This window comes from Carcharodon carcharias, chromosome 6 (genome assembly GCF_017639515.1).
Source record: "Carcharodon carcharias isolate sCarCar2 chromosome 6, sCarCar2.pri, whole genome shotgun sequence".
Lineage (NCBI taxonomy): Eukaryota > Metazoa > Chordata > Chondrichthyes > Lamniformes > Lamnidae > Carcharodon > Carcharodon carcharias.
In genome coordinates, this window is record NC_054472.1 from 36,193,490 (window position 1) to 36,206,707 (window position 13,218).

The 13,218-nt window shown below is 38.7% G+C and overlaps 1 protein-coding gene across 1 annotated transcript in view; it reads left to right on the forward strand.

Annotated features, from left to right (window-relative positions):
- The window catches only part of dcaf13 (ddb1 and cul4 associated factor 13), a 105,260-nt gene that overhangs the window by 46,547 nt on the left and 45,495 nt on the right, over nucleotides 1-13,218 (forward strand). The window contains exon 9 of the mRNA XM_041189079.1: nucleotides 12,188-12,323. Within this exon, the coding sequence (XP_041045013.1) occupies nucleotides 12,188-12,323 (136 nt within the window). The remainder of the gene's footprint in view (nucleotides 1-12,187; nucleotides 12,324-13,218) is intronic.

Below are 13,218 nucleotides of genomic sequence, written 5' to 3' on the forward strand. Positions count from 1 at the left end.
GAATTCTACCATCTAGATTGACAAGGGCAGCAGATGCTGGGGAACACCACCACTTGCAAGTTTCCCTCTAAGACACAAACCATCCTGACTTAGAACTATATAACTATTCCTTCACTGTCGCTGAGTTAAAATCCTGGAACTCCCTAACAGCACTATGGTTGTACCTACACCCCATGGACTGCAGCGGTTAAAGAAGGCAGCTTACCACCACCTTCTCAAGGGCAATTGGGGATGGGCAAAAAATGCTTACCTAGCCAGTGATGCCCACATCCCGGGAACAAACAAATTAATTTAAAAAAACACCCACTCCTCTACCATCTTGTCAGAGGACAAGACCTGGTTCTATGGGGAGTGGAAAAAGACATGTGGGAGCTGCATCAGGCACCATCCAGTACCAATCGAATGAAGCTATAGAACAGAGCCCACATGTTTGCTAACACCAAAAGCAGCATGTATAGATAGCTAAGCAGTACAACAACTAACATATCAGCAAAAAGCTCTGTACCCCTACTGCATTCATTTTAAAACAATGGTGGATTATCGGGCAGCTGAAAGGAAGATGCTCCATGAGTGCCCCATCCTCAACTATTTTGGAGTCTTGTATGTGCTTTCAAGGGTTAAAGTGGACAAAGTAATACCTTTAACCACAAGCACTATTAGGCCAATCCAATTCCGGCCTCTCCTCAAGGGCCCTGCTATTATAGATGCCAACATTTACTCAAATTACTTAACTCTGCATATCAATAAGAAGTGGCTGAGCCAAGACTATGGGCCTTGATATCAGACTGGCAGCGATGCTGCAGATCTTGTATAGCAGTTCTTGATCCAGGCATGAATGTGATCGGAAAAATCTTCCAGTGCCTCAAGAATAGCTGGCACAAAGGAAGGTGACTATTGTTGTTTGGAGCCAATCATTGTAGCATTCACAGCCATTTCATCATTGGCTTTCCCTCCATCATGAGGTCAGGAGTGGCATTTTTCACTAACATTTCTACAATGTTCTGCTCCACTCACAACTCCTAATGAAGAAGCTGGGGGGCAACCTACAGCAAGACCTGAAGAAGATCCACACAAGTGGAAGTGTAAAATTTCTGCTGCCAGTGCCCCAGGCACTGCCCATCTAGAAGAAGTTGAGATTCAACCACCACCCCTGACTTTCAACAGCACCAGCATTGTACATTATCACCAACATAAAGGAGAGAGTAGGAACTCCACAGCGAGTGATTCAGCTGATCATCAAAAGTGTCTCAATCATTTATGCCACTGGGGGAAGACAGTGGTAATGTTGCTGGACTAATTATCCAAACACCCTGGCTAATGTTCTGGGCATAACAGCAAAATTATGCAGATGCTAGAAATCTGAAACAAAAACAAAAGTAGCTGGAAAAACTCAGCAGGTCTGACAGTATCTGCAGAGAGGAATACAGTTAACGTTTCGAGTCCGTATGACTCCTTCATCAGACCTGTTAGTGTTCTGGGCACATGGGTTCAAATCCCACCATGGCAGCTGGTGGAATTTGAATTCAGCTAATTTAAAAATCTGAAATATGAAGCTAGTCTCAGTAACGGTAACAATGAAACTATCATCAATTGTTGTAAAAACCCACCTGGTTCACTAATGTCCTTTCGGGAAGGAAACCTGCCATGTTTACCTGGTCTGGTGGACACGTGACTCCAATGTGGTTGACTCTTAACTGCCTTCTGAAATGGCCTAGCAAGCCAGTAGGTTCAAGGGCATGATGGGATAGGCAACAAATGCTGGCATTGCCAGCAACACCCACATCCCATGAAAAAAGAAAGAAAATTTAGTCTAGACAAGTACAGCTAGTATTCTAGAATTTTAATACCACCCAGAGCACTAGATTCTACATACAACCCTTCCAGCCTCAGTCCCTGTGGTTGCAGTTATGTACTATCTACAAGATACACTGCAGAAACATACCAAGGTTACTTCAACAGGATCTCCCTCCCCTGCAACTTCCATCAGTGGGAAGGGGAAGATCAGCTATGTCATGGAAACACTATAACTTCAAAGTCGTCCTCCATATCAGATACCGTTCTGACTTTGCTATCTTGTTTTCTCATTTTACTGGAACAGTAACTGTGAATTCTTTACCTAATACTATCATGGAAGCACCAGCAGCACAAGGACTGCAGTGGTTGAAGGAGGAGGGATTTTACCACCACCTCAGGGCAAGTAGAGATGGGCATTAAATGTAGGTTGGTCAATGTTGGCCACATCCCTAAATCAAATTTTGAAATAATCTGCTGCAAAGTATATCCTTTGGAATTGATGGCTATAGAAGAAGTTGTTTAAACATTATAACATAGCATTAGATTATAATTTAGTATAGTCCACTTCCATTGTGTATCAGTATTATGAAATTTTAAAAATGACATGCTTCATTAAGATGTATTATGATCAAGTAGTTCTACAATGGGATCGATTAAAAAGAACTTAATGCTTTGCTTTGTCATTCCTTACTTCTGAGAATCAGAAAATGCAGACTTTAGTTTTTAAACTGATTTTTGGAAAAATTCTTCCGTTCATTAAAAACTGCCACAAAATTCTCCAGAACAATTAGGGATAAGCAATAAATGCTGACCTTGCCAGTGACGCCTACACCCCAAAATGAATGTGTTTTTATCTTAATACTTAAGGGTATTGAACGAAATATTGAGCCATTCATATTGGTGCCAGGGATGGGACTTTTTCTTAGGCCAGAATCTTACCTTTTTGTTTAGAAGGAAGGTACCTTTTCAGAACTGGTTACTAGCTTGGTTTTACCCCTCGTGAAAAATCTTTTAAAGTGGCTGGTGTACCTAATTTTTAAATCGTGTTTATTGGTTTTGCCCAAATGTGGTTGAGTAAGTTGCACAGATCTTAATCTTTTAAAATCTAGTCCTCTGGTTAAATTTTTAATTTATCTAAGTCCAAATAATCAAACTAGTATTTTCATCTGCCGATCCAACCCAGGTTGGCAGTTTGAAAGTTTATCTGTGTAAACTGTAAGGCTTCTGTATCTAAACATTGTTCCCACTGGGCATGAGCCTACAGTATAAACTGTCTCTAATTTGTACCAAGATACTGCTCTTGCTTAGTGTAACTGATATGAAATAGGAAAATTCATACCAGTACAGTACAAGGCGTTTTTCTAAGATGGTGGTTTAAGTCTTAATCACCATTCATGTGCTTCAACAAAATTTGTGTTCAATGTGCCTTTTCTGTCACAGCCACAGTCACAGTGGAGAATGGCAATCGTGACACCTTTTATTCAAGAAAAGGTGTAAGGACAGCCCAAGTAACTACAAGCCAGTCAGTTTGATATCAATGGTGGGTCAGGTTTTAGAAACAATAATCGGAAAAAATCAACATGCATTTGAAGAGGTTTGAGTTAATTAAGGAGAGACAGCAAGGATATGTGAAAGACATATCATGTTTGACTTTTTCAAGTTTTTTATGAAGTAACTGAGAAGGTTGATGAAGGGAATGCACTTGATATCTATATGGATTTTAACCAAGCATTTGATGAAATACCACATAGAAGGCTGGTTAACAACATTGTGACTCATGGAATTGGAGGATCAGTGTCAGCTTGGATAAAAGAAATTTGGCTTAAGGACAGAAAACAGCTAGTCATGGTAAATGGTTGTTTTTCAGACTGGACGATGGTAGACAGAGGTGTCCTCCAGGGTAGGTAGGCGAGCAGAATGGGCAGACAAGTGAAAGATGGAACTTACAGAGAAGTATGAGGTGATGAGTTTTGGCAGAAGGGATAGAGGCAATATACACTAAGTGGCACAGCCTTAAATGAGTGTGCAAGGACAGTGGGATCTGGGGGGTGCACGTGCATAGATCTTTGAAGGTAGCAGGGCATATGTGTGAGTGTTTAGCAAAACATAAGGGATCTTGGGCTTCATAAATAGAAGCATTAAGTACAAAAACTGGGAAATTATATTAAACCTTTATAAGGCTCTCGTTAGACTACAACCAGAGTATTGCATTCAGTTCTGGTTGCCACATTTTTTAGGAAAGATGTGAAGGTCCTTGAGAGGTTACAGGAAAGATTTACCAGAATGGTTCCAGGATGAGGGGCTTTAGTTACACAGTTAAACTGGAGAATCTGGGGTTGTTCTCTTCCTTGGAGCAAAAGAGATTGAGGGGAGATTTGGTAGAGGTGTCCAAGATTATGACAGGTTTAGATATTGTAGACAAAGAACAGCTGTTCCCATTAGCTGACGGTACAATGACTAGGGGACACGTGAGGCTTTGGACAAGAGATTCCGGGGGGTGCTGTGAGGAAGAATTTTTTTTACGTGACTGGTTTTTGTTGCCTGGATTTTGTTGACCCTGAGAGTAGTGGAAGCAGAGATGATCAATGACATCAAAGGGAAATAGAATGGGCACTTGAGGGTAATAAACTTGCAAGGCTATGGTGATAGATGTAGAGGAATGGGACTGACTGGTTTTCTCTACAGAGAGTTGACATGACTTCATGACTCAGACAAATTGGGATGAGGGCAAAGAGGAGAAGAAAGGGGAGTGAAATGAAACACACCCTTTACTGGGAATAGGTGAGGAATCTTTCTACAAGAGGAGGCAAGGATCAATGCCTCAGTAGGGAAGGGGCTCTGGCAAACTACTTTGGGAGAGGGGTGATTGTTGATACTACTTCAGCAGGGATGGGATTTGAAAATCTTAATTAATTGAATTTTTGGATCAAGATATGCTGAAAAGGATGATGATTTTATTGGAGAGTAATTTCTTCTGTGTCATGTTGTTGATTGGTGAAGGATGCTGCGTAGTTTGTATAAAAAATGCATATGGGAATGTAAAATAGCAACCTTGAAATAGTACAGGATCATGGGGTTTCAAACTGGGCATAGGATATTCAAGAGCTGAGTGTGAAGATTTACTGAAATAGCCTGGATGTGACAAGCTTATTAAAAAAATATGTGGGTCTGAAAATATCCCAGAGAAGTGAAAGACATATACACAGTAGATGGCAGTGTTTCCATGGGTGTGGAAAACTTGACTTCAAAGTTTAGGACTATTTGTCAGCAGTGGGGTGTGTGCTTTAACACTAAATTCAAATGATTTTTAAAAATTGGAGTTAGAAAGCCTCAGCTTGCTGAACAGCACAGTTCTTAACAGTGACAAAGTGACTTGGGGTTCATATGCATAGATCTTTGAAGGTGGTAAGACATTGAGAGAGTAGTTAGCAAAGCATAGATATATTGAGTACAAAATTAAGGTTTGCAGAACCTTTATAAACCTCTGGTTAGGCTACAACTAGGGGTATTGCACCCAGTTCTGGTCACCATATTTTAGGAAGATCCTTGAGAGGAGATTTATTATAATGGTTCCAGGAATGAGGGATGTTACATTCAATATGAAGTTAGAGAAGCAGGGGTTGTTCTCCACAGAGCAAAGGAGATAGAGGGGAAATCTGTAGGAGATGTACAAGGTATAAGGTAGACAAAGAAAAGCTGTTCTTATTAGATGGTTGTACAAGGACGAGAGGACACAGGAGTTTGGGCAAAAGGAACAGAGATGTGAGGAACAACATTTTTACACAGCACATGGTAATGACCTGGAACTTGCTGCTTGCCAGGGTGATGGAAGCGGAGGCAATCAATGTCTTCAAAAAGAAATTGAATGGATGTTTGAAGTAAATAAACCATCAGGGCAATAGGGATAGTGCAGAGTAATGGGACTGGCTGGATTGCTCTACGTAGAGCTGGCATGGGCCCGATGGGCCAAATGGCCACCTCCTTCACCTTTTTGACTCTTTGACATCCATGTCTGGATAAATTGCTTTCCTGAGGCTTGAACTTTCCAATACTGTACAATTCATTTTATCACCATCTCTTGATTAGTTCAAGTAACTTTAAATAACTGCAGGTTCAGATTGTTTATGTCGAATTGATAAACTGGGAATTGTGAGGAGCTATTCTGAAGGATGCTACTTTTGGGGATGAATATTTTTCAAAGCAATCCTCTAGTCTGTATGAAATCTGTTTTCCATGAGTATATTGCAGGCTTAAATAGTTATTTTAATTTTTGAAAGTGAAGTTTAGTTATATTTAGGTGTTTGGCGCATCACAAATTTATTCTGTAGAGCTTTTACTTCATTTATAAAACAAAAAGCTAAAATGTTTTACTTTATTTTGTAGATATGAATTTAATAATGCTAATACTGAAGAAATTGAAACAAAAGTAATTCTTTGTCCCATTGATCAATTATGTTGCATATTGGTTTTAATACAACTTTTAAAAGCTTTTGATCATGGTTTAGCAGAAATTTGCAGTTTGAGCACAGATTAATGTTCTTTTCAATGTTCAATGTAAACAAGGGCCTTGTATCGAGAAATTAAGCAAGATTACTTCAGCAAACTTTCTTCAAATTTTTTGTCGCATAATTGACTTTGCTGTCTATGGAAATACTTAATAATGATTGGCTGCTTACCCTGCTTCCTGAAATTAATGTTGTTGGATGCCTAAGGAACCCCTTGACTCTGCCAGAATAACTTCCATTGAGAAAAGAGAAGACAGCGCCACGGTGATCGCTTGAACTTCGTGGGCAACTTTCTTTGAGGTTATTGGGGAGTGCTGTTGCTTCACTGCTGACCACAAAATTCAGCCCAATAAATCAGCCTAAAGGAACAGTAAGGGGCGTGCGAGGAGACAGATGACTATGCCTGAGTGAGATGGAGATTAATGGCAAATTAGGTTTATGTGGGAATTCAGTGCACAGGGGAAAGAGGTGAATTATGCACAGGAGTTATTCTAAGATGAAGCTAGCTAGAAATGTAAAAACTCTTAGCAAGAGTTTCTACAGGTATTTAGAAAGGAAGAAAGTGAGGAAAGTGAGTGTTGGTCCTCTAGAGGGCGACAATGGGGAGTTACTAGTAGCTAATAAGGAAATGGCAGATGAAATGAACAAATATTTTGCTTCTGTCTTCACAACAGAGGATACAAAAACATTCCAGTAATTCCTGTAGATCAGGAGGTGGAAGGAAGAGGGGAGCTTAGTGAAATTACAATCACTAGGGAAGCAGTACTGAACAAACTGGAGCTATGGGTTGACAAGTCTCTGGGCCCTGATAGACTTCATCCTAGGGTCTTAAAAGAGGTGGCTAATGAGGCAATAGATGCATCAGTGTTAATTTTCCAAAATTCCCTAGAATCTGGAAAAGTTCCATTAGACTGGAAAGTAGCAAATACAGCCCTTCTACTCAAGAAGGGAGAGAGGCAGAAAACGGGAAACTATAGGCCATTTAGCTTGACGCGTGTCATGAGGAAGATGTTAGAACCAATCATTAACGTGGTTATAGCTGGACACCTAGAGCAACTCACGGTAATTGGGAAGAGTCAGCATGGTTTTGTGAAAGAGAAATCATGTTTAACCAATTTATTGGAGCTCTTTGAAGGAGTAACATGAACTATGGATAAAGGGAAGCTTGTAGATGTGCAGTACTTGGATTTCCAGAATTTGATAAGGTGCCACATCAAAGGTTACTGCAGCAATAAAAGCTCATGGTGTAGGGGGTAATGTATTAGCATGGATAGAAGATTGGCTGGCAGAAAACAGAGTATGTGTAAATAGGTCTTTTTCTGATTGGCAGAATGTGACAAGTGGAGTCCTGCAGGTTTCTGTGCTGGACTTAAGGGGAGTGAAGGCATGTTAGCTAAGTTTGCAGGTGAAATAAGGTAGGCAGGAAAGTATGTTGTGAAGAGAACATGAGGTTGCAGACGGAAATAGATTGAGTGTGGGCAAAATTATGTCAGATGAAACATGAAGTGGGAAAATGTGAGGTTGTTCACTTTGGCAGGAAGAATAAAAAAGCAAAATATTACTTAAATGGAGAACAGCTGCAGAATTCCAAGGTGCAGAGGGATCTATGTGTTATAGTGCATGAGTCACAAAAAGTTAGTATGCAGGTGTAGCAATTAATTAAGATGGCTAATGGAATGCTGTCCTTTATTACAAGAGGAATTGAACATAAAAGTAAGGATGTTATGCTTCAGTTATACAGGGCATTGGTGAGATCACATCTCAAATATTGTGTGCAGTTTTGGTCTCATTTAAGGTAAGTGCATTGGAGGCGGTTCAGATGAGGTTTACTAGATTGATACCTGGAATGAGCGGGTTGTCTTATGACAAAAGGTTAAGCAGATTGGGCTTGTATCCACTGGAGTTTAGAAGAGTGTGGGGTGGCTTGATTGAAGTGTGTAAGATTCTGAACGGTATTGACAAGGTGGACGTGGAAAGGATGTTTCCTCTTGTAGGTGAGCCCAGAACTAGGGAGTACTGTTTTAAAACTGGAGGCTCTTTTAGGACAGAGATGAGGGGAATTTTTTTCTGAGAGGGTTGTGTAACTTTGGAGCTCTGCCTCAGAAGGCGGTGGAGGTGGGGTCATTGAATAACAAGACAGCTTCTTGTTAGGCAAGAGAATCAAAGATTAGCGGGAGTAGATGGGAATGTGGAATTCAAAACAAACAGATCAGCCATGCCCTTATCGAATGGCAGAGCAGGCTCGAGCGGCTGAATAGCCTACTACTTTCTTTTCATGTGTAAGTCGTAAGCAAGCACCGGCTGTTTGAAGAAGTGGCTATGGTCTGAAATTGCTAAATTCCATGCTGAGTCAGGAACATTGTAATAGAAAGATGAAGTTCTCTTCCTCTAGCTTGAATTAAACTTCACTTGAAGTGTGGAAGGCTGAGGTGGGAGTGGGCGGAGTTAGTACCACCAGATGAACGATCACTATCTGCATGGCAAGCAGTTGTACTATGTAATGGAAGTTCTAAACTCTGATCAAAGTAGCTTTCAACACCATCCTGTATGCATAAAATAATATGGTGAGATTTGCATGTGTTGACTTCAACCATTTTGCTAATTTACCTATAATTGGACTAAGATTTAAGAAAAACAAACTTCTGTACATCTTCCCATCAACACTAAAGCAAGATATTATTAATTACTTGTGCTTCCTTGACAAAAATAACCTCCTTATAACTGGGCTTTACAATCTTAAAAGGTATGACTTTCTGGGACCAGAGTCATCAATGCAATATTTGTGATTCGATAGAAAAATCCCTGTATCTTGCTGTGTACAGTTTAATTCACTTTAATTACTTAAAGTGAAGCATTTACTCTTTATAAACTTAATCTTTGAAATTGCTTAATTTTGAAAGGTAGACTTAATGGGCTATTTCGTTTTGATTTGACTAGACATAGCTTAATAAAGGAGGGGGTGGGAGGATTCATGAAAAAGTAAAGTCAAAAGCACCAAGGGAAATGTCAAAGATCTAGAATAAAGCAGTGTTTTGGGTAAAAGTAAGCTGGGTGTGCCAGGGAAGATGGTGAGGGTAACAAACGGAATAGGGCATTAGTGACCAAGGTGATGTCAGAGAAAATTAGAAAACAAGTCAAAGCTAAATGCACCATATGTGAATGCATGAAGCATTTACAATAAATTGAATGAATTAGTAGTGCAGATAGAAATGAGTATGTTTGATCTGATGGCCATTACGGACCTGTTGTTGTAAATTGACCTAAGACTGGAAACTAAATATTCGAGGATGCTTAACTTTTAGAAGAGATAGGTAAAATGGAAAGGAGGAGGGGTAGCTCTGATGAGATAGGATAAATCAAAGAGAAAAGGATTTCGCTCAGAAAATCCAAGTAGAATCAGTTTGGGTAGAGATAAGACACAGCAGGTGGCAGAAACATTGGTCAGAGTTGCATATAGGTCCCTTAACTAGTTGTAATGTAGGGCAGCGTATAAATCAGGAAATTAGAGCTGCATATAAGGGTAATTCAGCAATCATGCTTTAATCCTCATATAGACTTAACAAACTAACTTTGCAGTAATAGTCTGGAGGGCGAATTCATGGAATATACTCTAGATCAGCATGTCAAAGAACCAACTAAGGAATAGGCCATTTTGGATCTCGTATAGTGCGATGAGGAAGAATTAATAACCTTGTTCCTCCAGAGAAAAGTGACCATAATACGGTGGAATTTTATAGTTTTGAAAGTGATTTTAAGTCCAAAACTAGGGTCTTAAATTGAAACAAAATTAAGTAGGTATGATGGGTGAGTTTACTGTGAAAGATATGATGGTAGACAAGCAATGGCGAGCATTTAAAGAATTAATATATAATTTGCAACAGTACATGCACTTAACGTACAAAACCCCCCCAGAAAATGTAGTCCAACTGTGACTGACAAATAGCTAAAGATAATATTAGATTAAAGGAGGAAGTGTATTGTGTTGCCAAGAAGTGTAGCAAGCTTGTGGATTCGGAGGAATTTAGAATTCGCAAAGGAGGGCGAAGAAATTGATAAAAGAGAACATGAGAGTAGACTAGTAAGAAACGTAAAAACAAATTGTAAACGTTTCTATGGATTTTTAAATAGATTGATTTATTTTTATTTAAAAATTCCATGAAAGTAAGAGACCAGTGTAATTATGATGGGGAAATAAGGAAATGGCAGAGACACTGAACACTTTCCATTTGTCTTCACATTGAAAGACACAAAAAATAATGAGGAGCCAAGGGTCTAGCGAGAATGAACAGCTCCAAGAAATCAGTAAGAGTATAGAAATAGTACTGGAGAAATTAGCTGGCGACAAATCCCCTGATCCCAACAATTCCAAGTTTGCTAACAATAGAAAGTTAGTTGGGAAGTAAGCATGAGAAACATATAATAAGCTTGCAGAGGAATATAAACAGGTTGGGTGAGTGGGCAAGAACATGGCGGAAGGATTATCTTGTGGTGAAGTGTGAAGTTATTCACCTTGATAGGAAAAAGTAAAAGAAACAGAATATGTTTTGAATGCTGAGAAATTGGAAATGTTTGCATTCAGAAAACCTGTCCTTGTATGTGAATCACAAAGTTAACATGCAGCTACAGCAAGCAATTGGGAAGGCAAACAGTATGTTAGCTTTTGTCACAAAGGAATTGAAGTATAAAAGTAAAGAATTTTTGTTGCAATTATACAGGGCATTGGTGAGATCACACTTGACACTGGAGTACTGTGTACCATTTTGGTCTCCATACCTAAGGAAGGACATAATTATCCAAGAGGGAATGCAACAAAGGTTCACTAGACTGGTTCCTAGGATCATGGAATTGTCCTATGAGGAGAGATCGAGTAGACTAGGCCTATATTCCCTGGAGTTTAGAAGGATTTAATTGAAGGTGATCAAATTGAAATAAATTTTTTAAGTGACTTGACAAGGTAGATGCTGAGAAAATGTTTCTCATGGCTGTGGAATCTAGACCCCATCTTAGAGTAAGGAGTCAGACATTTAGGACTGAAGCAAAGAGAAGTTTCTTCGCTTGAAGGGTTGTGAATCTTTGGAGTTCTGTACCCCAAAGAGCAGTGGGTGCTCAATCGTTGAGTACACTTAAGGCAGAGGTTGATAGATTTTTGGGTACAATATCGAGGGATATGGGGATAGTGCAAAAAAGTCTAATTAATGTAGAAGATCAGCCATGATCTTGTTGAATGACTGAGCAGGTTCTAAGGGCCAAATGGTCTACTTCGGCTCCTATTTCTTAGGTGCTTATGATTTTGCACTGGTGTACTGCTTTTGACAAATAAAATGTCATCGTTTTTAAAAAAAACTATTTGCCTAAGACTCCTTTTGACTGATCCTTCATTTGTTAGCATCAGCTAGTGCCATTTTCCTTTTATAAATCTGCCATGATCATAACTTCATGTAGAAACATCATATGCACTTGATGCCAACCAGAAAAGCGTTGTTGACTTGTTTTTCTCTTATTTTATCCACGTTTCACAAATTCAGATTTTTGTATGTCTCAACTGTTCATGAATAATCTTGGCAATGTAAATGTTTTGTATTACATATGAACTAGATTCCACAGTTATTTTAACTTGTTGCAGAAATGATTGAAACTACAGGGATTTGTACAGAAAGTGAATGTGTAATTTGAGTATAATTTCTACCATGGACACACCCTTTGAGAACAATATCATTAATGGTAATAAACAAAACAAGATTTGAATTTGATGCTTTGCTTCCTTCACTGATGGCAGTACCAGTTGTATGTTAATTTGTTTCTGAGATTGATCCATAAGTAAGCTTTCTGTTTCAAATAGTAATGCTGGCTGTAAAGTTTCTTTCCATTAATATCACTTTATTTCCTAGGGAGGTGTACCATACAAAACGTATGCAGCACGTTATGTGTGTAAAGTGGTCTGCTGACAACAAGTACATACTATGTGGCTCAGATGAAATGAATATCCGTCTGTGGAAGGCTAATGCTTCTGAAAAGCTTGGTGTGGTAAGTTATAGCATTTAAAAGAATCCTCACTGTATTCATTCTGATAAGAATGTGCAAGATGACTAATACCTTATCACTAGTTTCCTGTTAGTATTATATAGAAATCTTGAGATTTATTTCCAAGTTGTTTGCTTATATGGTTATTTGAGCATTCCTTTTAAACTTTTGAATAATTTACCCAAGCAACTTTCTAGTTAATAGTACAGGAGTGCTTATGGAGAATTTCATTACACACATTTAATTGCAACAGTCCCATTTTATAAAGTCAGTATTTGAAATATGGTAGAAAGTTGGAAAGCACATTACAAGTAAGATGGCATTAAATAATTGTAACTGCCGAAAGCCACATCTAGTCCTAACTTGTTACAGAAACATTTAGATGATAACTTTTTGACTACTGATGCATTGTTCTACAGTGTGGAGTACTGCAAGAACCAATTGGTTCTGCTATGTTGATTCTTGCAACAATATCAGTGTAGTAAAACTTAAAGTATATTAATAAAATAATCAGTGATTTGAAGATTCTTAAGAGCAACAACCCATCAACTTTAATATGAAAGCAAAATGCTGTGGATGTTTGAAATCTAAAATAAAAACTAAGTGCTGGAAACGCTCAGCAGGTTTGGCAGCATCTATTCAATTAGTTCATTTTTGAACCACCTGTCTTACGAAAGAAGAAGTTATCATTACTCTATCCAGTATGTGATGAGATTCCTACACATTGCGCAGGATCTGGCAATAGTTTTGTCAAAAGCTTTGTTTCATACTTAATCTTTTTTTTAAACATCACATTAGCCTTAGTAGTTGATTTGCATTCAAAAACATTTTCAGTTGGTTGTTAGCACCTTGTTAACACTCAATGAACCACGTTTAGTTTGATATTTTTATTAGAACT